This window comes from Hyphopichia burtonii (genome assembly GCF_001661395.1).
Source record: "Hyphopichia burtonii NRRL Y-1933 unplaced genomic scaffold HYPBUscaffold_3, whole genome shotgun sequence".
NCBI lineage: Eukaryota > Fungi > Ascomycota > Pichiomycetes > Serinales > Debaryomycetaceae > Hyphopichia > Hyphopichia burtonii.
The window spans coordinates 508990-536295 of record NW_017963730.1 but is presented as its reverse complement, the minus strand read 5'-3'; the positions used below and the strand labels follow the sequence as shown (position 1 = coordinate 536295).

The 27306-nt window shown below is 35.3% G+C and overlaps 10 protein-coding genes across 10 annotated transcripts; 6 read left to right on the top strand and 4 right to left on the bottom strand.

The window, feature by feature from the left end:
- Window positions 1-8: 8 nt before the first annotated feature.
- Window positions 9-3684, bottom strand: RPA135 (DNA-directed RNA polymerase I core subunit; the record flags this gene model as incomplete). The annotated part of the gene is made up of 1 exon (XM_020218637.1): window positions 9-3684. The coding sequence occupies one exon, from the start codon at window positions 3682-3684 to the stop codon at window positions 181-183; it is 3504 nt and encodes a 1167-aa protein (XP_020076735.1). The 3' UTR covers window positions 9-180.
- A 272-nt stretch (window positions 3685-3956) lies between these two features.
- THG1 (tRNA guanylyltransferase) lies at window positions 3957-5003 on the top strand. Its single transcript, XM_020221058.1, has one exon. It carries the CDS (start codon window positions 4116-4118, stop codon window positions 4929-4931), a length of 816 nt encoding a protein of 271 aa, XP_020076734.1. The 5' UTR covers window positions 3957-4115; the 3' UTR covers window positions 4932-5003.
- A 162-nt stretch (window positions 5004-5165) lies between these two features.
- On the top strand, window positions 5166-9755 carry HYPBUDRAFT_147981 (uncharacterized protein; the record flags this gene model as incomplete). The annotated part of the gene is made up of 1 exon (XM_020220091.1): window positions 5166-9755. The coding sequence occupies one exon, from the start codon at window positions 5166-5168 to the stop codon at window positions 9753-9755; it is 4590 nt and encodes a 1529-aa protein (XP_020076733.1).
- Window positions 9756-9871: 116 nt separating this feature from the next.
- HYPBUDRAFT_152511 (uncharacterized protein) lies at window positions 9872-12096 on the bottom strand. The gene has a single exon (XM_020221057.1). The coding sequence runs from the start codon at window positions 12079-12081 to the stop codon at window positions 9883-9885; it is 2199 nt and encodes a 732-aa protein (XP_020076732.1). The 5' UTR covers window positions 12082-12096; the 3' UTR covers window positions 9872-9882.
- A 220-nt stretch (window positions 12097-12316) lies between these two features.
- SMC1 (cohesin subunit) lies at window positions 12317-16204 on the top strand. The gene has a single exon (XM_020222523.1). The coding sequence runs from the start codon at window positions 12355-12357 to the stop codon at window positions 16078-16080; it is 3726 nt and encodes a 1241-aa protein (XP_020076731.1). The 5' UTR covers window positions 12317-12354; the 3' UTR covers window positions 16081-16204.
- A 150-nt stretch (window positions 16205-16354) lies between these two features.
- On the top strand, window positions 16355-18127 carry HYPBUDRAFT_137185 (uncharacterized protein; the record flags this gene model as incomplete). The annotated part of the gene is made up of 1 exon (XM_020219626.1): window positions 16355-18127. Exon 1 carries the CDS (start codon window positions 16373-16375, stop codon window positions 18125-18127), a length of 1755 nt encoding a protein of 584 aa, XP_020076730.1. The 5' UTR covers window positions 16355-16372.
- A 56-nt stretch (window positions 18128-18183) lies between these two features.
- On the bottom strand, window positions 18184-21122 carry SGD1 (Sgd1p). Its single transcript, XM_020219280.1, has one exon. The coding sequence runs from the start codon at window positions 21083-21085 to the stop codon at window positions 18191-18193; it is 2895 nt and encodes a 964-aa protein (XP_020076729.1). The 5' UTR covers window positions 21086-21122; the 3' UTR covers window positions 18184-18190.
- A 132-nt stretch (window positions 21123-21254) lies between these two features.
- HYPBUDRAFT_122293 (uncharacterized protein) lies at window positions 21255-22470 on the top strand. The gene has a single exon (XM_020219279.1). The coding sequence runs from the start codon at window positions 21294-21296 to the stop codon at window positions 22380-22382; it is 1089 nt and encodes a 362-aa protein (XP_020076728.1). The 5' UTR covers window positions 21255-21293; the 3' UTR covers window positions 22383-22470.
- A 632-nt stretch (window positions 22471-23102) lies between these two features.
- Window positions 23103-25694, top strand: HYPBUDRAFT_107076 (uncharacterized protein; the record flags this gene model as incomplete). The annotated part of the gene is made up of 1 exon (XM_020218520.1): window positions 23103-25694. The coding sequence occupies one exon, from the start codon at window positions 23103-23105 to the stop codon at window positions 25692-25694; it is 2592 nt and encodes an 863-aa protein (XP_020076727.1).
- A 34-nt stretch (window positions 25695-25728) lies between these two features.
- Window positions 25729-26900, bottom strand: ULP2 (SUMO protease; the record flags this gene model as incomplete). The annotated part of the gene is made up of 2 exons (XM_020223505.1): window positions 25729-25740; window positions 25827-26900. The coding sequence occupies 2 exons, from the start codon at window positions 26898-26900 to the stop codon at window positions 25729-25731; spliced, it is 1086 nt and encodes a 361-aa protein (XP_020076726.1).
- Between the last annotated feature and the right edge of the window lie 406 nt (window positions 26901-27306).

Below are 27306 nucleotides of genomic sequence, written 5' to 3'. Positions count from 1 at the left end.
GTATGTGTAAGTATAACTTAATATGTGATTGTAAAATACAAGAATATGAAATTAAGAGATAGCAACTTGAAAAGGTTGAAACTAAGGAATGCAAATTAAAAAGTAGAAAGAAAATGAATAACAAAAAGTAAATGAAAAAGAAATATGACAAGAAAACCAAGTAATCAGAAGAAGTAATCATTAACGTGGATCAACGTTATAACGCATCTTAATACCCATAGCGGCCAATTCAGAATCCAAATATTTCAAGACGAATGGAATAGCAACTGTGGTAGTATCATCACCACCAACAAATTTCTTTCCTTGACCATCTTCCCAAATTTCGGATTCATTAACATATTCACCTTGTTGGCTATGCATTTCTAATTTGGTAGAACATCTTCTACATCTGGTAGTAGCAATGGAACCAACTCTTGGGACTGAAGTTTGAGTGTTCAATAAAGAGCCACACGAGCGACAAAGAGAAGTTTGAGTATAATCAGAACAATTTAATAATCTATCTTGTAACAAGAAAGCAGTACCATGACCGATTAAAGCATCTCTTTCCATTTCACCAACACGAATACCACCAGATCTTTTACGACCTTTAACAGGTTGCATGGTCAATGAGTTGACTGGACCGGTAGATCTAACTTGGAACTTATCATTAACCATATGTCTCAATCTTTGATAGTAAACACATCCAATATAAATATCTGCTCTCAATTCTTCACCGGTAGCACCAGAGTACATTGGTTCATTACCATGGTAATTATAACCGGCTTCTTTTAATTGTTCACCGAAGAAATCAGCAGGAGTATCATCTTCATTGAATTTCCATGGAGTTGAGTCTTGAGCAATACCATGTAAAGCACCAGCCTTACCAGCAAGCGATTCAACGAACATACCAATAGTCATACGAGATGGGAAAGCATGAGGATTAATGATAACATCAGGTTGAATACCAGTTTCAGAAAATGGCATATCAATTTGAGGCCATTTACGAGAGCAAACACCCTTTTGACCATGTCTAGATGAAAATTTATCACCAATTAATGGTTGTCTAGTGATTCTATATTTAATTGTTATCTGTTGACATTCTTGATCACCCAGGTCATCACCTAATAATTTAACTTCTTCAATATAGGCTGGTTCACTGGAATGATAAGTCTTCACTTTAGTTTTACCCAAAGTATCATCATAATAAGCGCAGACAGGATCACCTTCTTCAACTTTGACACCAATTAATGGGAACCCATCAGCATCCAATTTTTCCCTCCAAGATTCTGGCCATTCATCAACACCAAAACCAAAGTGTTGGATGATTGGATCTAATTTTCTTCTTGATTGACCTAAATCAACTTTTTCAACTTTGTAGACAGTACCATAACCAAATCCTCTTTCATCGGCGGATTTATTGATAATCATCGCATCATCCATATCATAACCAGTATAAGAAATGACAGCAACAACAGCATTCATACCATTAGGGAAATTATCCATACCATAATCATCATATAAATTGGCTTTAACGATCGGAGTTTGACCAGTTTGTAATCTATATAATTTATTATCAGATCTATGACATAAGGCGACACCAGGAGTACCCATAGTTTGTTTAGCCATTTGACATTGGTACATATTTCTTGGGGATTGGTTAAAATCAGAAAATGGAGTTAAGTTAGCTAAGATGGATAAAATATTAGTTGGAGAGAATTCAACATGACTGTGAATACCCTTTTGGATTTCAGCTGGAGTGACAGCAACATCCATATAGACTTGTTCAAATGGACCTAAAATATCGGTTTTACTGGTAGGTAAATACTTAGTAGGTCTCATCATTCTCGAATGACCACCAAAAATGTAAAGACCTGGATATTGACCTTTATTAGAAGGAGGAACGTAACCTATTTCAAGATCCAAGGGAAGACCATTGACTCCTTCAACTTTCCAATATCTAAGGGTATCAGCAACAATTCTACCTTGTTCATGAGTGGTCCAACCAACGATTTTACCATCTAATTGAACACAACAAACATCAGGACCGGCAGCAAAACTATGACTTGGAGAGACACCCAATTTGGCCAAAGCAGCAGGAACTTGAGAAACATCTGAAGCTTTAGTAGCGATTTTACATTTATGAGCTAAATGGTTTAATAAACCACAAGGAGAACCATCAGGAGTATGGACAGGACATAAGAAACCCCAAGATTCAGGTAATAATTTTCTAACTGTAGTAGTCTTCAATTCAGCGAAGAAAGAACCTCTATGAACCATTCTGAAATGAGAAATGAATCTATAGAAGTTAATTTTTTCAGCAACGACAGTATAACCAGAAACTTGTTGTAAATCAAGACCAGATTGAGAAACCAAATTACCAGTGGATAAGAAGTATTGCAATTTCTGACCAATATTTTCATTGATTCTTAAAAAGACTCTGGTCATATATTTTCTTTCGTGGAAATTAACGGCAATACCACGGTCTATATCAGATTGAACTTGTGCTTTGAAGTTTTGTAAATATTCATCAATTTTTTCTTTAAGGATCATACCGTATAAGAAACCACCTAATAAAACTTCTTGATGTTGAGTAGCATCAGGATTATCAGGACAACAATCACCCGCAACTAATGAGTATAATTTTCTAACCATGAATAATAACATTCTGAATTTATCAACGTTATTTGGCAAATGAACCAAAACAATTCTTCTAATAACTTCTTCACCAACTTCGATATCTGAAACATCTGGAGTGGCACCAAAAACAACTCTGAATTTATCACCCAAATAAGCTAAGGTTTCTTGTTTAGAGTATAAGTTATAAGCTTTATAAGTTCTTAATAATAATTCCAAACGATCGGTTAAGAAAGAATTAGAGGTATCAGCACCAATAATACCGTCAAAAATTTCACGATCATTAGTTTCTACTAAAGCTTTCAAAATCATCATGACTGGGATTAAATATTCATTTTTTCTCCAAGAAAATCTGAAAGTAACATTACCATCATTTAAATAATGTAAAACGTTAGTTTGAGAAGTTTGATCTGGTCTGACACATCTTATTTGAATACCATATTTAGTATAAGATGCACCTCTGTTAGCAAAAGAAGGACGAATGATAGCCATGGGATGATTTCTACGTTGAACAATCAACATTCTGATGATTTTTTCAATACCATTGACAATGAAGTAACCACCCAATTCATCGGATTCTTCCTTTTGTTGAACTAATTCATTTGGTGATAATTTTTCTAAATGACATCTATTAGTTTTAACCATAATTGGAACTTGACCAGCTTCTCTGATTTCTGAAATTTCTTCACCGTCATTAACGCTCCAGGTAACCTTAAGCATTAATCTTGATCTGTAACTGGACATTCTTTCCCTACATTCTGATGGATAAGTTCTTCTATTAAGAGAGATTTTATCCTTTGCAGAAACAGCAGGTTTGGCTAATTGAACTGATTCAACCCTGATCTTCAACTTATTTCCTAATCTGTCGGTATCACTGGAATCAAAAATAGTTTTGGTTCCAATGTCCTTCACAGCTAAATTCAATAAACCTCCATCTTCTCCTTCAGTTAAAGCATTAAAAGAACCAACATGAGGTGCAACGGCATCTGCCAATAATGGATATGCAGATTTATCCTTGGGAGGATTCTGGAAACGTTTTTCACGTTCAAGAGTTCTGAATTGAGCTCCCATCCTGTTTTTACGTGTTTAATGAAAGATAGTAATGGGATACAATACGAAATCAAAAAAAGACTATTGATTATATATCTTGATGTGAAAAATTCAATGAGAAGAGGAAAAAAAAATTGCAGAGATGAGATTTTTTTACCCGGAAATGAAAATTCAATGTATTGTCACGTGAACAGATCCAACCAAATCCGACCGGGTCATAGGATGCCCTTTTCTTATATATACGATAGAGAAAAAAAGACCGAAGAGGCTCCATTATACAAAGTAGTATTAGTATTGCATTGAGATTCGAAGGATAAGTAGCAGGTTCCTAGTGTACGTAAGCAAGAGACGTCAGAGTAGAAAGCTTATCTCATTGAACCAAACAAAAGAAAAAGAAAAAAACAAAAAAATCAGAGAAGACCTTGAATCAAAGCTATTGGGAAAGATAAACCATGGCCAATTCACGGTTTGAGTATGTCAAGCAGTTTGAAAGAGAGAATCTTCTACTTCCAGAAACATACTTGATAATCAGGGTAGACGGGAAGGGGTTCCATAAGTTCAGCCAGGAGTATGAGTTTGAAAAACCCAACGATTTGAGGGCGTTGCAAGTGATGAATAGAGCAGCTATGAATCTAGTGAAACAATTTCCAGATATACAATTGGCATACGGGGATTCCGACGAATATTCGTTTTTGTTGAGACGATCGTGCACATTATTTGAAAGAAGAGAAATGAAATTGATCACAACCTTTGCATCATTTATGTCTGTAAACTACATGTTTGAATGGAACAAGGAGTTTCCAGAAAAACCAATCAGATCAGAAAGATTACCAACTTTTGACGCAAGAGCAGTGGTTTATCCAACATCCACCTTAATACGTGACTACTTCAGTTGGAGACAAGTAGATTGTCATATCAATAACTTATATAATACTACCTATTGGAATTTAATATTAAAAGCAGGAATGACCGGGAAAGAAGCAGAAAATAGATTAATCGGAACAGTATCTAGCGACAAAAATGAGATCTTATTCAAGGAATTTCAAATCAATTATAATAATGAACCAGAAATATATAAAAAGGGTACCATAATAGTCCGTGAATATAATGACTGGAAAACTTTGTCTAATGAAGTGAAAGAAGAAGAGCTTTCCGATAGACAAAAACAGAGACTTGAAAAACAACGGAAGAAGGCTGATATAGTCGAGTGCCACGTAGACATCATCAAGGATGAATTCTGGGAGAAAAGACCTTGGCTATTACAGTAAATAATTAGAATGTATCTTAATTTGCAACTTTTCATAGTAGAGGATCGGGTAACCTGCAAAACTGTATGGTGCAACATGTAAATCTTCGCAGATTAACCGTTCATCTCTAAAAAAATCAAAACAAAGTAAACTTACTATAAGCGATTATAGACTATAAGCTATATCTTTTGGCTATTGGAAAGCAGTTTAGGTCAATAGTATAAGGAGAAAACGAAGTACTGAAATTTCTCACCAATGTCAGGCGATACAGGACATAGTGAGGATGATAACATCGACCTAAATAAGGCTATCGAAGACTCACTTGCCTCGTTGAGTTATCTACCCGATGAAAATCCTAATAATACAAACTCAGAGCAACAGGACGATCAGATCCATCAATTCCAGGAGGGCGGAGATCATGCCCATCACACAAACATAGACTACCAAGATGCTCATCAACAGTATAACCAAGAGAACCATGAATCGAATCAAGAGCAAGATAATTACCTACTGCAGTTTGAGTCTCACAATCATCAGGACGAAAGCCATAACCACGATTTGAACGAAAATGAGGATATGGATTTGCAGAACGCTATTGGCGATGTTTTCAAACTGTTTGATTTTACATCCAACGAGAACGAAAACTCTAATACAGAAGTTGATTCAAGAAAAAATATGCGAAGACACAGTGAACTGTCAGAAAAGGCTGGCGAAGAAAAGAGGGATACAGAGCGACAAATAGATAGACTGGCTGAGGAGAAGCCAGAGCAAGAGGTTTCAAAACAGCAGGATCAACACGAGTTTCCCCAGGATTCAAATGTTCCACACAAAATAAATCATTCAGAGTTGTCTTCTCATCACAGTCCACATCAAACTCCACACTTAGTGGCTAACGTTGAAGATAACCTGCCTCAGAAAAACGACCTACAGTCAAGTACACAAGATACAAATGATGCAAATAAAAGTAACTCCGAAATGGAAGATTTCGATTTGGAGGCTGCTATAGGTGATGCCCTTGATACTGCATTTGAGAATAATAACCATCATGAAAGTGCCGGAAACCAACCTGATGTAACAAACCAAGATTCACATAGCGCTCATTCAAAGATACCGCCCACTAGCAATGATTCTATATCTTCTAACAACCCATACAATGCTCATGACACTGTTGATAAGAGACCCAAGAGCTTAGAAATTGGACCAAATCAAGAGAATGAAAACAAATCGAAAAACGATACTCCCAATAATGTCAACCAGTCAGTATCACACAATCAAAGTAATGACGATGATTTAGACTTGGATACCGCGATAGGTGATGCCTTCAAGCTTTTATCTGGTCAAGAGTCTCACTCTAAAAGCAAAGATTCTAGCCAAGTGGAGACTCATCAAAGAAATGTGCAGAACAACCATCCCGAAGGTGTCAATCTGAAAAATGCAGATAACGGCTCAACACCCACAAACATACCGAAAAATACATTTACTGAATCAAATGAATCAAATGAATCAAATAATAACCCAGATGATGATCTTGAAGCAGCTATAGGAGATGCTTTTAAGTCACTCGTTGATGACCATGGATTGTCAAAGCCACCCCAATCACATACGCCAAATGAAGGGCCGGTTAATATTGAAAAATTCGAACAGAGCTCAATAAATCATTCGGAGCCAACAGAACAAACCTCTGACTCTCTTGCTCAAAGAGACCAGACAAACAACACTAATGACGATGAACTTAGCGCAACAATATCCGCATCTTTGAATCAATTTTTAGATAGTGAGTCCCAGAATCATCAGGATATTGATAATGCCGGAAATAACGTTCAAGGTGCATTTGATGAGCATGGTGAAATGGATATTTTTATGGAATCAGCCATTTCCGAAGCATTCAATAGTGCACTTGGAAATAAAGCTTCTCAATCTTCCCATCAACAAAAGCAAAGAAGTGCTTCAGTATCCCAAAATTCTGCACTAGTTAATGAATTGAGAAGGAAATCAATAGCAGAGTTACCTAAAGATTCGCAAGTTGATCTTGCAGCAGTTGTTCAAAACGTAATGGGTCAAATGGTTAATACCGACCAAGAGTCTGATTCTGCTTCAAGTAATTTACCAGTTTCTCAAGATTTATTAAAGGAGCTTGCTCTAGAAGTCACCAGTCATTTACAGTTATCCGAAGATAATATAAAGAAGCCCAATACTGTCGCCGATATGCCACAGATTGATGAAAATATTTTCCAGCATTTTCAAAATGAAGCTCATCGTGATGAAGAAGAAAAAAATTATAAGAACCAGGTTGCTGATTCTAACCTCAAAGCCGCATTAGCATCTGCAGTGAGAAATGCCATTGAATCAAACCCTCCTTTGGATATCACTCGGTCTTTCCCCAAGAATCATTCAAAAGTGGCGGAAGAATCGCATGATGCCGATCTCGAGAACCTTCAAATGAATCTCATTTTACAAAATGCTTTCAATATGGCGATGGAAAATCCACATGATTTATTGACAAATTTGGAAATGGAAGATGAATATTCTTCGCAGCCATCACAAAAGAAAACCTTCGATTCAGACTCTGTTATCAACAAAGCATACCAAGGCTCTTCTTCGAAGAATTTGCCAGATTATTCAAAACCAAGTGATCGTGCTTCTGGATCAGTAACGAAGGCAAGACGCAAGCCTCCTGCTCCTAGGGCTCCAAAATCCCTTCCAATTACCAAATCCCAAATACAAGCTGCTACAGGCACACCTGCTATAGATCGATTATCAAGGCAAGCTGCCATGAACGCAACATCTCCGAATTTGATTACCGATGATGCAACTAAGAAGACCGATCCAACAGGATTGCAAGAATCAACCAATAATACAGGATCTACATTAAAGCCACCCATGTCAACCGGGAATGTCCCACATACCGTTGGAGAAAAAGCGCCTTCTGTATATGTATCGCAAAATACCACAAAAGAAAGCCAATCAACACAAGATTCATCCTCTCAAGACTCGATAAGCTCGGTTGCACAGTCTATTGTGAATAGTATCAAGTCTTCTGGTCTGAGTGACCCATCTCGGAAACCATTGACAATAGCCGAGACTTTGGCCCTTCATAGATCATCAATGTCAAATATTTCAAGGGATTATTCGTCAATAGCTTCCTTAGATTCAAAAAGGCTCTTGACTTCTCCTGCCATTAATCCTCAACTATCCCAAATGCTTTCGTCTCTATCCAGCCATATCAACTCAACAGGTGGTTCAGACAACAACTTGTTACAAGTTATTAGGCAAATGACAAATTCATTGACCTCTCTGTCTCTGAGATTGCAACCTTTCTCTTCTGCCAAAAACATTCCATCTGTTTATGACATTGCATCTAGCTATAACGATAAAAATGAAAAGGAAGGTATGATACATTCTTTAACTATGGCAAAGAAATACTTAGAGAGTAGTTCCAAGGAAGCTGGTAATAATGGGGCAGTATCATTAGTTGAAAAGGCTTTAGATTTATTCAGTGCTGGTGCTTCACAAGTAACTACCGGCATTCTGAAAATTAAGAATGAAAGCATATCATCCTTGAGTGATTCTATTATCTCCTCCATCTATGACTATTCTTACTTGAAAAATAAAGGATCTTTGATTGTCGATAAGCCGAGCGTCGATTCTCCCGAATACAAGAATCGAGTGAGAATTGAAAATAGAGAACGTAAGAAACGTTGGAGAGAAGAGAATGCAGAAAGGAATAAAGATAATGACTTGAGATCACGAGTCTTAAAAAGAGCATCTTCCACTTTTGGGGAAAAAGATTCTCCAGAAAAAAGGACTTGGGTAGAAGAAGAGTTTAACAGAAGAAGAGAAAAACGTATTGCCAAACAAAAGAAGGACGATGCTCGTTCTGCTAAAGATGATGAGAAGAAAGTCAATATTACTGAACAGGATCCCAAACTTGTTAAATCAATAACTGATATTTTTAATATAATATCAGTAACCGGATTGAAAGAAGAACCGAAGTCTTCCCTTGTGGCAGCATCTGCAGCTACTGCAGCAGCGGCCCTTTCTCACTTCTCTAGGACAAATAGTGATCTGCGTGAAATTGCTACTTCAGTTTCCTCTATCATGTCTTCTTTGTTTGATGGAGCTCTCGAGTCTGGTCAAATAGAAAGGTTCAAAAGTCTTTCTAAAGCAGCATATATTTTAAAAGGAGGACTCACTGATTCGAATCTGACAAAGAACCAAACAAATGCTCAAGAAAAAGCATCGAAGTCTAGTATTTTAAATCGTGGTTTGATGAAGGATTACCGCTTAACATCGTCTCAACCAGAATCCATTTTAGATATGCGCAACCTTAATTTAAATGGTCAGAAAAGAAAATCTGTTGATGAATCAATAAATGATAACAAAAAGCAGAAATCCATGTCCCCGCCTAAGGATCCAAGGACAACACCTCATGTTTCAAGTGACATTTCATCAATATCAAAGATCGCATCTGATATTGATCATATTAGAAGCTCATTAACTTCAAGCTCCTCATCACATCTTTGGAGCTCTACACATGCCCTTAAAATGCCTACTTATAAAAAGCCGGAAAGTACTCAGCAAAATATCGCAGACTCTTCAGTCAAACAAGAGTTTGTCGAAGATGAAAAAGGACCTACTTTGCTGTTATCCAAAGCAACTCCATTTATATCAAACAAAGCAAATTTTGCTTCTATGAAAGACGAAGCGGATTCTTCCAATGAAGGTTCAACAAATGCGAAAGGTTTGAAAAGACCAGGAAGTTTTCAACGTCCAGCTTATTCCAAACCGAAAAACAGAAGCATGGGATTTCCGACTCTTTACTCAGCTTCGTTTAGTCTGAATTAGGCTAATGTTATTATGATTTCAATTCTAATATTTTGTATATTATAGTATATAAGTTTTCTTTAATGTAATTTTTAATATAATTTTTATTTATTCAATTTTTCATAAAAGGACATATCGTAATATCAAATCAATCTATAATAGGAGAAGTTTCTCTAAATAACCAAGCGTATGCTCTTCGATCACCCATTTCTAATAACTTTTCTCCAAAGTCATTTCTTATACTCTTGTGGTACTCATTGACCCAAGTCACTTCTATCTGCGTTAAGTATTTTGTATCAATTAACTTTTTACAAAAGGGAACTTTGGTTAAATAGGCAAAACCTAAGAAATTTTCTCCATTTCTAGTCTTCCCAATTCTATCATCACATTCGACAATTTCAAGTTCACTCTCTATCCTGATTCCAAATCTTCCATCCGCGTAGTATCCTGGTTCATCTGTGAGTATAGCTCCCGTTTTGAATAGATCCGTATCAGCAGCCCCACCAGCAGTAGTCAGTATATAAAGAGGACCTTCATGCACATTTCCGAAACTTCCTACTCCATGGCCGGTACCATGATTGAAATCAGCACCCTCATTCCATAGTGGTTGTCTAGAATATGCATCGAGTATTGTACCAGTAGATGCAGATTTAGGTGGGAATTTCGCCATTGCCACTGCCAAATGACCCTTCAATACTAATGTATAAAACTTACGCAACTCTTCGGTTATACCTTCATATCCAAACTTATATGTTCTAGTTATATCAGTAGTACCTTCAAAATAGTGAGCGCCTGAATCAATCAAATAGACCGCCTCTGGGTCGATGACCGCCTTTTCATCTTTAGTTGGAGCATAGTGAATTATAGCTGCATTTGGACCTGTGGAACTGATAGTTTCATACGATAACCCTTTGAAATTAGGTAATTTGGCCCTGATAGAATAAATTTTCTTAGCAGCTTCATACTCGTCGATTTTGGAACGTTTTCTAATTAATTGATGGTCTAACCAAGAAGCAAATAAAATGAATGCCAATGAGTCTTTAAATTGGGCAATTTTCGAGTTGAAGAGTTCCGTTTTATTTTTAAAGATTTTTAAATTAGCAACCACTGAATTGTATACAATAGTTTGTTTACTAACAGATTGAGGGATAGAAGAAACCAAGGCAAAAGAAGCGTTAGCTCTACTTGGGAGAACAATTTTTACACATTCACCGATAGTTCCCTTAAGGTTTTGGATATCATTATAGAAGAGGTCATAATTTCTAATGGATAAACCCACGATTGAATTCAAATGTTCAGTTAGCTCAGAAGATGTGTGGTCAATTTTTGCAGGATGAATATACAATGTAACATTGGTCAATGTAACAATTGCATAGCTGAAGAAGACCGGTGAAAAAGGAATATCCTCATCATTTCGCAAGTTGAAAAGCCAAGCTATATCATCTAAAGCGGTAATAACCAAGTGAGTACTTTTGATCTTATCTGATTTCAAAACATCACGGATTCTGCTGATTTTATCATTGGTATGTTCACCCGAGTATTTTATAGGCAAGGGGTAGACTTTACTTAAAGATCTAGTGGGTCTTTCCAATCCCCAAACCTCATCGACCAAGTTTAGGTCAAGCAATGGTTTGAAATCAAACTTTGACTGATATTGTATTCTTCTCACTCTTTCGAAATATTCACCTACTGAAACACTAATCAATCTAGGGTCACACGAGATAACTTTACTAAACTTATTTGAAATTGCCTTTTCAATAGCGAATACATTCCACGAAGGAAAGCCAGCAACCCCCTGCTTCAAAAGTCTCCAGAATCGAAAATCAAGTTGTTTCTGAGCCTGTAAGAAGTATCTTCCGTCTGTTGATAAGGCTGCTTCACCAGTTAATTCATCCGCATCATCAAGGGTAACCACACACAAACCAGCACTTCCAGTAAAACCTGATATAAATTCCCGTCTCTTGTCAGCCAAAGCAGTATACTCTGATTGATGTTCATCTTCCGAAGGGATTATATAAACACCAATTCCATGATGTTTCATCAATCTCCTCAATTCTAATAACTTAGTCTTTGTATCCATGACCGATTCAGGGAGGACCGTAGGACTAGTCACATAAGGAAGGTCTGGTAGCTGTTCATCATCATCAACATAGCTTATCTCGCTATCATCCAGAACTTCATCCTCATTACTTTTCTGTTTTGTCAATTGGGGTAGACATTGAAAAGGATTGGCTAAAAGGGTCGAGAACAGAGGAGTGCAAGTTATAGTCGACACCTCGTTATCGGCAGCAAACCTGCGCGTACGCTCAGACCCCAATAATGGCTCTTTTTCTGGATAACCTGTCATGGTAGCTATACTTTGATATTATAACCTCTAATTATTCAACTTGATTAATCCTTAATCTGCTTCTCGGGCTTTATCGTGCGGCAAGACCCGTACACCATCAAGTCTTATCGGCCGAATCTCTTTTTGATATTTGAGCTTTCGTCAGTGCACGACATTTGCATCAAATATGAAAAAAAGAGACGCGTCTTACTTTACGATAAACAAAAAGATCCATCACATCAGCGTTTAAATCACTCTTTCTTCAATAGAACCAACCTGTATTGAAACGAAAGCATGGGTAGACTTATTGGATTGGAGCTTCATAACTTCAAGTCGTACCGAGGTACGTCGGTGATCGGGTTTGGTACGTCATCGTTCACTTCAATCATTGGGCCCAATGGTGCTGGGAAATCGAATATGATGGATGCCATTTCGTTTGTCTTGGGGGTGAAATCATCGCATTTGAGGTCATCCAACTTGAAAGACTTGATATACCGAGGCCGTCGTGGTGCCAATAGCTCGATAATTGAAAATACAGCTGAAGATATTTCACGAGATCCCACTAAAGCACACGTTATTGCGATTTATGAAAAATCTAATGGAGAGCGATTGAATTTGAAACGGACGATTACAGCAAATGGTAACAGTGATTATAAAATCAACGATAAAACGGTGACGGCGTTGCAGTATTCAATGGTTTTGAAAGCAGAAAATATTTTGATTAAGGCTAGAAATTTCCTAGTTTTTCAAGGTGACGTCGAACAGATTGCTGCTCAATCCCCTAAAGATTTGACTAGTCTAATAGAAACAATTAGTGGATCCAATGAGCTCACTAGTGAATATGAAAGATTAAAAGAAGAACAAGATAAAGCACATGAATTTTCTACTTCAGTCTTCTCCAGAAAGAGAACTTTAAATTCTGAATCTAAACAATATAAAGAACAACTTATCGAACAAGAGCTATTTGAAAACAAATTGACTGAGAGAAATAAACTTATCAAAATGATTCACTTGTACAAGCTTTACCATAGTGAGCAAAAGCATGATAACCTCTTGAATGATTTGAAGGATAAGAAAAAGGAATTGAAGTATTTGCAAAACAAACTATCGCAAGAAGAAAAATCTTATAAAAACATCATTTCAAAATATTCAAAAAGAGATCTTCATGTGAAGAAAATAGATCAACAAATATCAGACTTGACTTCTAAATCCGAGTCTAAAACTAGAGAATTATTCCCTATTCAAGCAAGTAGGAAATCATTGATTAGTAAAATTCATTTGTGTGAAGGAAAAATAAAAGATATTCAAGAAGATATAACAAAGCAAAAACTTGAAAAGAAAAAGATCGAAAAGAAACTTCATGATACGAGAAGGCTTTTCAGACAATTTGAAAGCAAAGCCATTGAATCAGCTAAAAATTCCACTATTTCAGTAGAAGCAATCAAGGAATATGAGGAATTAAGAGATGAATTTTTGGCAAATGGGGGTTCTCAATTGGAACAGGACCTCAGTTTGTTGTTCAATGAGAAAGACTTGATAAGCTCCAATATTAATAATTATAATAATCAAAAAAATAATGCTCTTTCTAGAATATCAGAACTAGAATCAATTATTGGTATTGAGTTAAAACCTAAACTTGTCGATTTAACTACCGAACTTAATGACCTCTTGACTTTGAAAAGAGAGAAATCAGACATGAAAGATGGTTTGATCAAAAGAAAAGAAGAAGCAAATTTCGAAGAACTAGAATTAAATACTCAATTACGTAATGTATTGATCAGATTGGATGAATTATCTTCCCAACAAAGAGAATCAAATAAACAAAAAAAATTGAGAGAAAATGTATCCATGTTGAAGAATTCCTTCAAAGAAGGTGCTATTAGGGGACTCGTTTATGAATTAGTTCGTCCTTCCCAACAGAAATTTGAAAATGCTCTCCTGACTGTATTAGGAAGGAATTTCGATGCCATTATTGTTGAAAACACCTCCACTGCTTATAAGTGTATTGAAATTATGAAAGAGAGACGTGCAGGTGTTGCTACTTTTATACCTCTTGACTCAGTGGTTAACGATCCTATTAATCTTAATTATTTAAGAACCGTTCATCCTCATGCCAAACCTGCAATTGATATAGTTGATTTTGAAGACGTTTCATTAGAAAAGGCTATCAAGTATGTTGTTGGTGATACTGTCGTAGTGGACACCATTGATACTGCAAGGGAATTAAAATGGGAATCCCATCATAACTTAGATAACAAATTGGTTACTTTGGATGGTTCAGTTATTCACAAATCTGGTTTGATGACTGCTGGTCAGCAAGAAAATAAATCACCTGGCTCCATGAGATGGGATAAGACTGAATGGAAGGCTCTCACCGAAAGAAAAGATGATCTCACAACATCCTTGGCTAGTTTAGCAGAAGAGAGACCAAAAGAAATTGAAATTAATATGCTTATGGAAGAAATCCACCTGATTGAGGATAAGATCCCAATTTTGAGAAATCAAACATCAAACATTGAAAGAAAGATTAATGAAAGGAAATCAGAAATTCAATTTCACAATGATTTGATAAAAGAATTGGAAAATAATATCAAAAACCAAAACTCTTCAATGAAGGATGTTGATTCAAAATTGAATCAAACCCATACAAAAATTAAAAAGTTACAAGACAAAATCTATTCCGAATTCTCTCGTAAACATGGATTCACAAATGGTATAACAGATTATGAAAACCTTCATGGTTCTTCCTTGAGAAACAAAGCCAAAGAAAGAACTCAATTCACTAAAACGATTGCATCCCTAACTAACCAATTAGAGTTTCAAGATGATCGTCTTCGTGACATAGAGGAAAGAGAAAAGAAGTTACGGGAAGATTTGATAAAACACAATGAAAACCTTGCTACCGTTGATGAACAAATAGAATCAATCAAGAGTGTATCAGATGGTCTCGAAGCAGAGTTAGATGTCACTCGCTCCGAAAAAGAGGCTGCAGTTAACGTTCTCCAAGAAAGTTTGAAAAGTTCTAAATCCCTTGAGTCTACTGTTAATGAAATTGAAGGAGAAATCAAAAATATGAATAAAGCGATTACCAACGTTGGTGAAGTTTTACTTAAAGTAGATACTGAAAGGGTCAATATTTTGAAAAACTGTAAAATTTCCAGTATCGATATCCCTTTTAAAGATGGGTTCTTGGAATCCTTCTCTCTTAGTGATGACACCGACACTTTGATTAAAGAAGTTTACGATATAGAGTTGGATTATTCTTTATTAAGTGAACGTTTACGTGAAAATTTCAATTTGAAAATAGAAGCTGAATTACAAGCAAGACTTGAATCAGTAATTGGTGAATTGGAGCAACTCACACCAAATGCCAAGGCTGTGGAAAGATTGAAAGAAGTCGAAACAAAATTGAAATCATTCGATAAAGATTTTACAAAAGCAAGACAAAAGGAGCAAAAAATCGTTGATGCTTTCAATGATGTAAGACAACGAAGAACCGACTTATTTATGAATGCTTTTGATCATATTTCTGGTGAAATTGATCTGATTTACAAAGAATTAACAAAATCAGCTGCCTCGCCATTAGGTGGATCTGCTTACTTAACGTTGGAAGACGAAGACGAACCTTATGGTGCTGGTATAAAGTATCATGCTATGCCTCCAATGAAAAGATTCAGAGATATGGAATTATTATCGGGTGGTGAAAAAACCGTTGCAGCATTAGCTTTATTATTTGCAATCCATTCCTATCAACCATCGCCATTTTTCGTTCTTGACGAAGTTGATGCTGCTTTGGATAATTCAAACGTCAACAAAGTTGCTAATTACCTTAAAAAATATGCTGGACCAGATTTCCAATTTATTGTCATATCTTTAAAGAGCTCTTTATTTGAAAAATCAGATGCCCTTGTTGGTATTTATCGAGAACAAAAGGAAAACAGCTCCAAAACAGTCACTTTGGATTTGAGAGATTACCCTGAGGAAGAAACTCAAGTGCCTCTTACCGATGCTGCAGCTTAGTTACTACATATTCTCTTCTTACGTATCTTTTGAATTGTTAGCTCTTTCACATTTCTTTAATCTTCAAATTTTTTTTTCTCCGCTTCCAACCGCTTTCGAAACTAATATATTTACGTGTTAATGGATATTTTTATAGACAAATTGATGTAGTTAGAGATTTAAAATCAAAAATTCGCAGCTGAAGTAATTGTTCTCTTCTCCAATAAAAGCGAGCAGGATTTTGCTTATCCCATCTCAAAACTAAAGTCTCTTTCTATCGGATGAGATGATTAGGAACACACTGAAGCTTGATATGATAGCTTCAATACGATCGGGGCGTTATCGTTATCCAAAGAACATATTTGCAACTCGAAGCTTTAGTAAAAGTAGTATAGAGTTAAAACCCACTACTCCCAGTAATATTCCAGGAAATAGTTCAAAATCTGTTCTAATCCAAGACCAAGTAGGAAATGAGATTAAACCTAGAAAATATTGGAAACATTTTCTCAAATCCAAGAGAGATGAAGCCGGTGTTGCATCAAGGGTTAGTGTTTTCTTTCATGAAGTACAAGAGGCTCTTGATATTTTCAATAGTACAAATCAGTTAGATTTAGCTGTAAAAGATCTCGAAATCCCAAGCGATCTAGCAGAGCTGTACTCTCAACCAGGCCTGATGAATTCTATTGCTCATGAAGTTGAAGTTATTTATTTGACTTCTAATGGAGATGGCCTTTGTTTTGTTCCAAGACGGTCATACTTAAACGATCAAGCCCAAGCCGGTCATACTGTTGTGAGAGTTCCAAAGGCAATTCCAGGTGATATTATAGATGTAAAGATAGGAAGACATATGGCTATACATTCAGAAGGTGAATTAGTAAAAGTATTGAATTCGAGGTCGAGGCTCACTCGCAGAAATGATAGACTTATAGTCTGCTCCAACTTTGATCAATGTTCGGGGTGTCAATTACAAATGATGAATAATGATGACCAGCTTCGCTTTAAGCAAAGCGTCATTCAAAGAGCATTTAAATTTTACTATCCATCACTTTATGAAGAATTCAAAGCTAAAAGGGCTGACGGATTTGGGAGCGTTATGGATTCTCCGATGCAATATTCTTACAGAACCAAAATCACTCCTCATTTCAAACCTAGAAGAGATGTGAAACCTTTAGATACAAAAATTGGTTTTAATGACATACATGACCCTGTTGGTATTGTTGACATAGATCATTGTCCAATCGCAACACCTCTGATCAACCAAGAATTTCCTAAATTAAAATCCAAAGTTCTTGAAGAGTTAGATAGAGTACAGATAAATAAAATGCTGACCAAGCAACGAATAAAGGCTAAGATTAGTCCTACTCTTTTTTTGCGAGACAGCATTAGACTTGATCATAAAACAGGGGATTTTGATCAAGTCTGTATAACAGACACAGGAAAGGTTGTTACTGAAAAGGTTGGGGACTTTGTATTCCAATTTGAAGCCTCTGAATTTTTTCAAAACAACTCTTATATCTTACCACAAGTAATTGATTATATCAAGTATCATATTCACGAAAGTAATTTAAATTTCAAATATATAGTTGATACATACTGTGGTTCAGGTTTTTTTGGTATTTCACTTTCTAAAGAGGTTCCCGAGAAAGATGGAAAGATATTTGGGATAGAAATTTCCAAAAAGTCTATTAAGTATGCAGAGCATAATGCAAGCCTCAACGGCCTAAAGCTTCCAGAAAAAGCTGAATTCATTGCTGGAAACTCCGAAGATTTGTTCTCAAATCAAGTGTTTGCTGATTCACAAGTGACAGGTGACAAATCTATCTTGATAATGGATCCTTCCCGTAAAGGATCAAATGAAAGTTTTTTAAAACAACTTCTTAAATTTAAACCCATGATGGTTGTGTATATCAGTTGTAACCCTTTCACTCAGGCAAGAGATTTACAAATGTTAAATTTATTGCAACAAGATGGGTCTGTACAATATGAAATTCAAGATGTTGTAGGATTTGACTTCTTCCCACAAACAAAGCATGTCGAGTCTGTCGCTATATTAAAAAGAATTATATAATGCATAATTAAGTAGAAGTGATTTATAGATTAATGTACATAGGTAAACTTTAATTACTTGTATTCAGTCTGCAGATTCTCTCAAGAATTCATCTATAATATCTTGCAAAGAGTTAATGGCCCAATCAATTCTCTTTCTTTGTTTTTTACCACTGATGAAGTCACTCTTCTGTACTTTTTCAACCAAAAAATATTGCAACCCTCTTAATAAAGATTTTTGTTCCCTGGCTTTCAACAACCTTTCGATTAATATTCTATCATCAAATTTTTGGTCTTGACCCTTTTTTGATTTCAATCCAGTACCTACAGCATTGACTTGTGACTTCTTAGCAATGTTGTCCAATAAGGTGACGAATAATACTTCCAAAAGTAATTTACTGTCACTAGCAGCAGTTAAAAAGTTGATGTTTTTTAAAATGTGTAAAGGCAATGAACCTTCAGCTAAAAGGAAACCGTAAAATCTACCCAAATTGAGAATCCTTTTCAATTTGCTTTCATCATCTTCATCATTATCGAAACCCGTGAAGTCCTCTGCTTCAGAATCATTATCTTGTGGACCATCTAATTCTTTTAGTAAATCCCAAAGCATGAATTGAAAAGTTTTTCTGTGTTGATGACTATCACATAATTTTGCTGCTAAAACTCCATAGTATGGGTTCCAAGCAGGTTCAACACCTGTGCAATGCATTAAGACACGAGGTATTTCTCTTTCTTGAGACCTTTTCAAGGCTAACTTATCCAATTTAGTAAGAGAATCAACATAATCATTAGCTGACATGATCGAAACAAAGATGGCTCTTCTAATATCTGTGTTCATTCTTTGCAGTCTAGCTAATTCCATCCAATTGGGTTCAGCATTATCTAAGATATCATCCAAAGCTTCTTGATTAACGTTTACTTCTGTACTTTCCGTGTTGTTATCAAGTCCTTTCCAGGCAGAACCAACTAGCCACCATTTTCCTCTTGTTTCAACATTATGAATATCATCAAGCGACACTTGAATTGGATCATTGAATTTATTATTATTGATAGTGGCCAAGAATTTTTTCAATCTAATAGTCAACTGGTGACTTGACTCGTTATTAATCTTAAGCTTGTTATTTTTCAAAGAGGTGATAGTTTCAATTAAAAATTGAGTTCTAGTATTTAATTGATCTGATGTAAGTGAAGATGCTTTATTTTTAATCAAAAGAACAATATCTTTTAACGAGGAAGGATCGTCAGATCTCATTTGATTACCTGAGTTTCGGATTAATCTTACCAATAACTCTGCATTTTTTTCATTAAGGTCATTAATTAATGTTTTAATGATATCGTATAACAATTTTGAAGAGACTAATTGAAACATATAAACTGAGGATAATAAGGATACTACGTTAGAAGCTTCTTTACCTTGGGTATCTTCCTTTTGGTATTTTTCAAATTTTTCAACCAATGTTTGAATAAAAAAAGCACCAAACTCAGCACCTTGTAAACGATAAATAGCAACAACTAATGAAGCATGCAAATAAACAAAAGTATCAAGAAGTCTACCTTGTTGAACTATACTATCCAATACAATAGAAACAATGTTATCTGTGACATGATGTCTTGAATAAGAAGTGTATAGACCATTGATTTCATTCACAATTGATCCAATGTTAGCTTCCGATAATTTATTTAAGGGCCCCTTGATGGATTTTTGAAGAGCTAATATTTCGGGAGAGACTTCTGAAGATTCTAATGCTAATTTACGACGTAATGCAGGAGGAATGTATTTTTTAGGAGCTTCACCATTCCCATCAGTCTCATCTTCTGAATTTGAATTATCTTGTACAGGTGCAACATAAGGGTTTTCCTTGACTCGTGGTGTATCTTCATCGTCGCTTTCACCAGATTCCGACTCTAAACCTTCGAGTTCAGAGCCTAAATCTGAATCAAAATCACCTTCACTTATTTCATCATCTGAGCTAAAAGGAAGATCGCTATTCTTTTTGGAATCCTTACCTTTCGAGGCTTTTGTATCTTTTGAGTCTTTTGTTTCTTTTGATTCAGACCCGTCCAAATAGTCAAAGTCCAAACCATCAAGCAACCCACCAATAAGATCGTCATCGTCTTCCTTTGACAATTTTGACTTCTTACCATTTTTCAAACCTAACTTTTTGGCATAGAACTCCATATCGTCCTCTTCTCTACCGCCCGACTGAGAGAAATCAGGAACCAATTCAGGCTCAGGAGCTTTGCTTTTACCTTTTTTCGTTTCCTTGGGTTTATCTTTTGACTTGGCCTCTTTCAAAGCTTTTAATTGTGCAAGAGGATCATCTGGAATCTCTTCATCGTCGTCGATTTCTTCATCAAAATCGTCTGAGTCTAGTTCTTCATCAACTTCTTCTTCACTGCCTCTGCTATCTTCATCGAAACCTTGAAACTCATCTTCCTCCAACTGATCATCAGCTGAGTCGTTATCATCTAGATTATCTTCACTTAGTTCATCACCTAGGTCATTTTCACTTAGCTCATCATCTAAATCATCTTCTTTTACGATGCGAATATCACCATTACTTCTCGATCCTTTGAACTGTTTCAATGCTTTCAAGGCAGCCAAAGGATCGTCGTGTTCTTCGCTTACGTTTGCTTTCTTCACTTTCAAAGCTCTCATAGAATCGTCTTCTTGTAGGTCTTCTTCAAGATCATCTTCACTTCTATGTCTCTGTTGCGGTGTCTGTTCGTGACCCTTTGAACTTCTCTGGTTCGGCTGGTTCTTCGACTTCTTATGCTTTTTCAAGTTACGTTCTTGTTTCCTCTTCTCCTTTCTTGAAATCTGTGGCTCTGACTTCTTCCTCTTCTTATTATTGAATTGACTAAATCTTGTATCGCTATCATAGCTAGTAGAATTGATTTGGTCGAGAAGTTCACCCGGAAGTTTTATACCATGGCGTTCTTCTTCATTTCTAGACCTCCTATCCTTTCCAAATGCCATCGTTTATGCTAATGCTGAGGTATTCTATAAATCAAACTCATCTCATCAGAAGCATGTTGAATCTTTTTTTTTTTTTTCAGTTTTGTTAGTGGATTGGCATATACAGGATTATCATTTGATTAGAAAAAAAGTCCAACTCCAGCTTTATCCAACAAATCGCCTCCTTGATGGAACATTAGAGTTTTTGATTACGGGATAGATAGCTACAATGAATAAACTCAAGTTGGAATTGTGGGGGGTCAAGATTGATCTTAAGCTCTTGGGAGATCTCTTTTTCCTTACGGGAGCAGGACTCTCAATGTATTATATGTTGAATCACCTTCTTAACGACTCTATTGATAACTCTGTTAAAACCAAAGAAGCTAAGAAGAAAGGAGCCACTGTTTTGAAGAAAATACAGCAAGTGAATCCAGACTTGAAGAATTTGGTTTTCAATGAATATGAGAAATCATTGCTTAATTCATTAGTAACACCCGAGGATATAAACGTTACATTTGAAGATATTGGAGGGATGCAAGAAGTTATTGATGAATTACATGAAGCAGTCATTTTACCATTAACCGAACCAGACTTGTTTTCTGCCCATTCTAGTTTGGTCCAATCACCAAAAGGGGTATTGTTTTATGGACCTCCGGGTTGTGGTAAGACCATGTTGGCAAAAGCCATTGCTAAGGAAAGTGGAGCCTTTTTCTTGCTGATAAGAATGTCTACTATAATGGACAAATGGTATGGGGAATCCAATAAGATTGTCGATGCCATTTTTTCCTTAGCAAACAAATTACAACCTTGTATTATATTTATTGATGAAATTGATTCCTTTTTAAGAGATCGTTCTTCGAGCGATCATGAGGTCAGTTCAATGTTGAAAGCTGAATTCATGACTCTATGGGACGGGTTGGTCTCCAATGGTAGAATAATGGTGATGGGTGCTACTAATAGACAACACGATATCGATGCTGCTTTCATGAGAAGACTCCCTAAGAAATTCTCAATTGGTAGACCAACTTCGGTACAAAGAAGATCCATATTGAGAAAAATCTTGGTGGACGCTAAACTCGACGAAAACGACTTCGACTTGGAAGCCATCGTGGCCGATACTGAAGGCTCTAGTGGTTCAGACTTGCGTGAACTTTGCAGAGAAGCTGCTCTCAAATCCATGAAGGAATATATTAGAGAAAATTATAAAGGTGGGAAGAAAGTCACTACAAACATGGATCCAAATCAAGTCAGACCTTTGAAAACTACCGATTTCTTGAAACATCCTGATTCCTTCATTCCTTCGGCAAACATTGATTAGATTTCTCTTCTGTATATTTGTATATTAATGTCCTTTCGACCCTAGTTCATTATGTAGTCACAGTTTACTGTTACCCGCACGATTTCGGTACCGTATAAATTTGAAAAAAATTTTCATTACTACAACAAGTTCTTCTGCTTCTTCTTTTCCTCCAGTTATCGATACCCAAGTCTACATAGACCGAATATACGCTGATACCTGCAATGACATGATTGTAGTTGGAGTTTTTTCCGCAAGAATTAACTGGGGTATTATATCTTCTTTTTTTTTTTTGTTTTTTTGCATTTAGTACCCGAGTTATACTGGCCTCTTCGAAGATCCTTATACCTTTGCTTCCGTGGTATAATGATTCAAAGCGAAGCCTAGAATGATGTCTTCACGATCAATTTGGCCTCTACTTCTCAGTACATATAGGATATTTTTGGTACGCTATGGAGGTAGAGCCAACAATGGTTGCATTGTTGGTTGATAATTGATCTGATACATTCACTTTTTGTAGACGTGCTCTAGTTTTAAGTACACTTTCAACCATATAACCTAGCAATCAGGAGTCTTAGTAGAAGATCAAGATCCTTTGGTTAGTTGATAATCTCCGAATTTGCGGCTGGTCAGCCAAAAAGAAAAAAAAAAGAGCAAATAAAGTAGCAGGGGTTTTTATATAAATTCGATATATCGCCACCTGTAGGAGATTAATTGTATTTCGACATCAATTGACTTGAAATGTATTCCAGATTATCAACAAGGTTGTTGGTTCCATCAAGGATTTCGGTTGCTAAGTCGAGACCTCAGGGTTTCCGTTATCAATTGGTGAGACATTATTCTTGGGATGTTGAAAACTTGAAGCAGGAGAATAACCAAATTGATACCGACAACTCTGCAGAAACAACTGGGGTGTTGGAGTATCAGCACCAAACAGAAACTGTGTTGTATTTCAATCATCTTTATCCATTTGCTATTTCGAAACTTCAATTCCAAAAATATTTTAGGTTTTTGCTATCGTCTGTACAAAACAGATATACTAACGAAAAGGTAATTGAACAGGTTGAGAAATTAACCAATACCGATACTAATCCGTTACCATCAGATGCTAAGATCGTCGATTTGGTGCCTTTGAAAAGAGATGGTGGGGCATTTGTCAAATATCAAATTCCGCAAAATATGACTTCCAAAGAGTTTATCAATCAAATTGAATCAAATATTAAGGAAAACGAACTTGATTCTCATAAAAACATCTTTAAATTTGTTCAAAACCTAATATGGAATAACCATCCAACTGCTCATCAAGTTAAGGGTGTTCCTTGGATTGAAGATTTGAGTAGATTTCCTAGTTCAAGAATAAAAGTGATTTTTGAAGGTGATCCATTGACTGAAGAGGAATTGTACTTGTTATTCAGAAGGTACGGTTTGATAACAGATATCATTCCACCTAAAGCAGATCCGTTTGCAACTATAATCTTCCGTGGTATTAAATCTGCCATTAGTGCTAAAAATTGTGTTACTGGTTTATCATTGAATAAAGGGAAAACTGTATTGCACTTACAATACATTCCAATTAAAAGAGTCAATTATATTACTGACTTTATTGTGAATCATCAAAGAATCTCGATTCCTACAATTTTGGCTATTATTGCAACCGTTGCCGTGCTTATTTTTGATCCGATTAGACAATTTTTCATTGAACTGAAAATTGGTCAAACGTATTCTTTGGAGAAATATAAAGATAACGAATATGTCAAAGTTATTTATAGCCCTTTTCAAACCGTTAAAGGTTGGATTACTACTGGATATAATTATATTGATGACCATTTGAACTCAACTTGTGAAGAAATCATTGGTTTACAACAATCATCTGGAGATTCCGAAAAAATTAATATTTTATGGAATGAAAGATTTGAAAGAATTAAACAATTGAAATTATGGATACACGAAAATATTAATACATTTATGATTATTAAAGGTCCAAAAGGTTCTGGTAAACAAGAATTTGTTATGGAACATACCTTGGGTAATGATCCAGTATTGGGTAAAAAAGTTTTATTTATTGATTGTGATAATTTAGCCAAGTCAAGATCTGATAATTCGTTAATTCAAAACTTCGCTAATCAAGTTGGATACTTCCCTATTTTTACCTGGACCAATTCGGTATCACAATTTATTGATTTGGGAGTTCAAAGTGTTACTGGTCAAAAATCGGGATTAAGTGAATCCAAAGAAACTCAATTGAAAAACATCTTACTGTTGGCTACTCAAGCAATCAGATCGGTTGGACTTTCTGGATTTAATGACTATCAGAAAGCAACTGAGAGAAGAAACAGACATAATGGAGAGCAAGTTGTTATCAAAGAAGATGATTATTTGCAGCAATTTCCTGAAGAAAAACCAATTATTGTTATTGATAAATTCATGAAGAAAACCGATGGCAATCATGATTTCATTTATAAACTACTCAGTGATTGGACTGCTCAATTAATTCAAAGTAATTTAGCCCATGTTATTTATATCACCCATGATGTTGGAAGTATACAACATTTGACTGATTCATTACCCAATCAAGTTTTCAAGACGATATCATTGTCAGATGCTTCAGAAAAGAGTTCACAGCAATACGTGATCAATCAATTAGGTAATGATTTTGAAGCCAAGCACGAAATTGACACTTGTTTGAAACCTTTGGGAGGAAGAATGTTAGATTTGCAAGCCTTTGTCAGACGTATTAAATCCGGAGAAACCCCTAAAGATGCATTGAATGAAATGGTCAGTCAAGCAGCAGAACAAGTGACTACGTTTTTCTTGAATCATACAGATAATAAGGAATTTAACTGGTCAAGTGCACAAATTTGGACTATAATGAGGTTATTAAGTGATAAAGATGAGATAAGTTTTGAAGAAATGAATAAATGTCCATTATTTAAATCATCTAATGAAACGATGATGACATTATCAACTTTAGAAAAAAATGATTTAATTAGTTTGAAGAGAGATAAAGGAATCTTGAGTAGTATATCTACCGGAAGGCCATTATATAAGGCAGCATTTCAGGACTTAGTTGGAGATGAGAAAATCTTTAAATTTTATGAAGTTGATTATTATACAAATTTAATTAATATTGAGAATACAAAGATTGTCAAGTATGAAGAAGAAGTTAATAAGATAAGTCAATTGAATGATTTAAGTTTATTAAAAGAAAGATTAAATTACTTGAGTGATAAAATTAAAGGAAGCACTTATAAAATCATTGGATATGAAGAAAGAATTAGTAAAATTGAAAAAACCGGTCATGAAAGTAAGAGTATTTTAAATAAGATTTTTTAAAAGGAGTTAATCGATTAATTTTTCATTTAGAATCTCAAAACACATTCTTGATCTAATAGTTGACATATCATTTTGAGAATAATTTAAAGGTTTATTATTAGCGATGAAATTAGCACAAGTACAAGTGAAGACACCACAATCACTACCATTTTCTTGTTGAGGAGTTTTAAAATTAGGTATGAGTTTAAAATCATGATAATTAAGAGGAGAATTATTTTTAACTGCTTCTTGAATCATATAGTCTTTAATTAATAATAAAGCATTTAAATTACCAGAAGAATTTAAAGAGTCATAATAAGTGATTGTAAGATTGATATTATCAACTATTGCTAAGGACCAATGAGTACTTAAGATATTGATTGGAATAATGATTAAATTTTTTGAATTGACATTTATTTTTTTACGTTTAGACCATCTAGCCACTCCCGAATAACCTCTTTTAAGTAAAGTAGTATAAAAATGAGTTGTCCAACAGAAGATATTTGAATTTTGTAGAGAGATAAGATTTAAATAAAAATCAATAATGTTATCATTTAGCCAATTAGTACCTTTTAAAGTTTTCAAATCTTTTATAGTAATATCAATTGCAAAACGAGATTTAACTTTTTTATTAATATCATTTGAATTCCATAATTTTAAAACTTGATTATATTGATCATGAGATAATTTTTTCAATTTTGAAGTTTTCAATAAACGTTCTTTAGTAATTTTATTCAAAAAATTTTTTTTATCAATCTTGAAAAAATCATTAGCAGTTAAAGTTGAAGTTACATCAACTATAGTATCAATGAATGAGTAGTTATATTTTGATATTGGAGATGCTGGGAAGTAGAAATTCGATACAACCCTATCATAGTCGCTAGTTGGTTTTGGTGGAGGTGAATCGGGTTGATTTAAAAAAGTTAAATCAAAGGAAATATCTGGATCATCTTCATCATCGGTAATAACAACAGGAGATGGAGTTTTCGGCTTATAATAAGACGCATACCGGGAATTTTCACTGGGGAATAGGTCAGTACCATAATCTGATTCTGTAGATGCAGTTAACATCTTATCTTTTGCTTCAATTGTGGTTTCAGGTTGATTACTGACACTGCCTGAACGCAGTGGTTTATCATAATCTTCAATTGTAGAGAATTTTTTAATGTAAACTTGAGTTAAAAAACTGGAGATGGAGTCGAAAATGTTAGCTAGAAACCTTATCATCAATAAAACCAACTGACCGGCCAATGTTTGTTTCTGGATGCTAGAGCTATAGTGGTCTGGTACTTATTTTGAAGTAAATCTAATGATAGTGAAAAAAAATTTGGTGAACACCTCCGTACATCAAAAGATAGACCAATAACCAAGTATTCAATCTTACTAACGACAGTAGAGATATACACGGTACAAGTGGTGGCCGGTATTACTACATTCTGGACTGAACGGTCACCTCAGCTCAGCCAGGGCCTCGGGTTGTATCGTTGAATGCTTACTAGTCAGCTTCCAATGATAATTTATTAGGTACAAAATATCACTATACGAACGGCTGTTATGTACACGTGATATGCCAGTCATAGAAGTTAGTAAGTGCTTGTAAGACTGCTTAACCAGTGTTCAGATAGATGGTCCA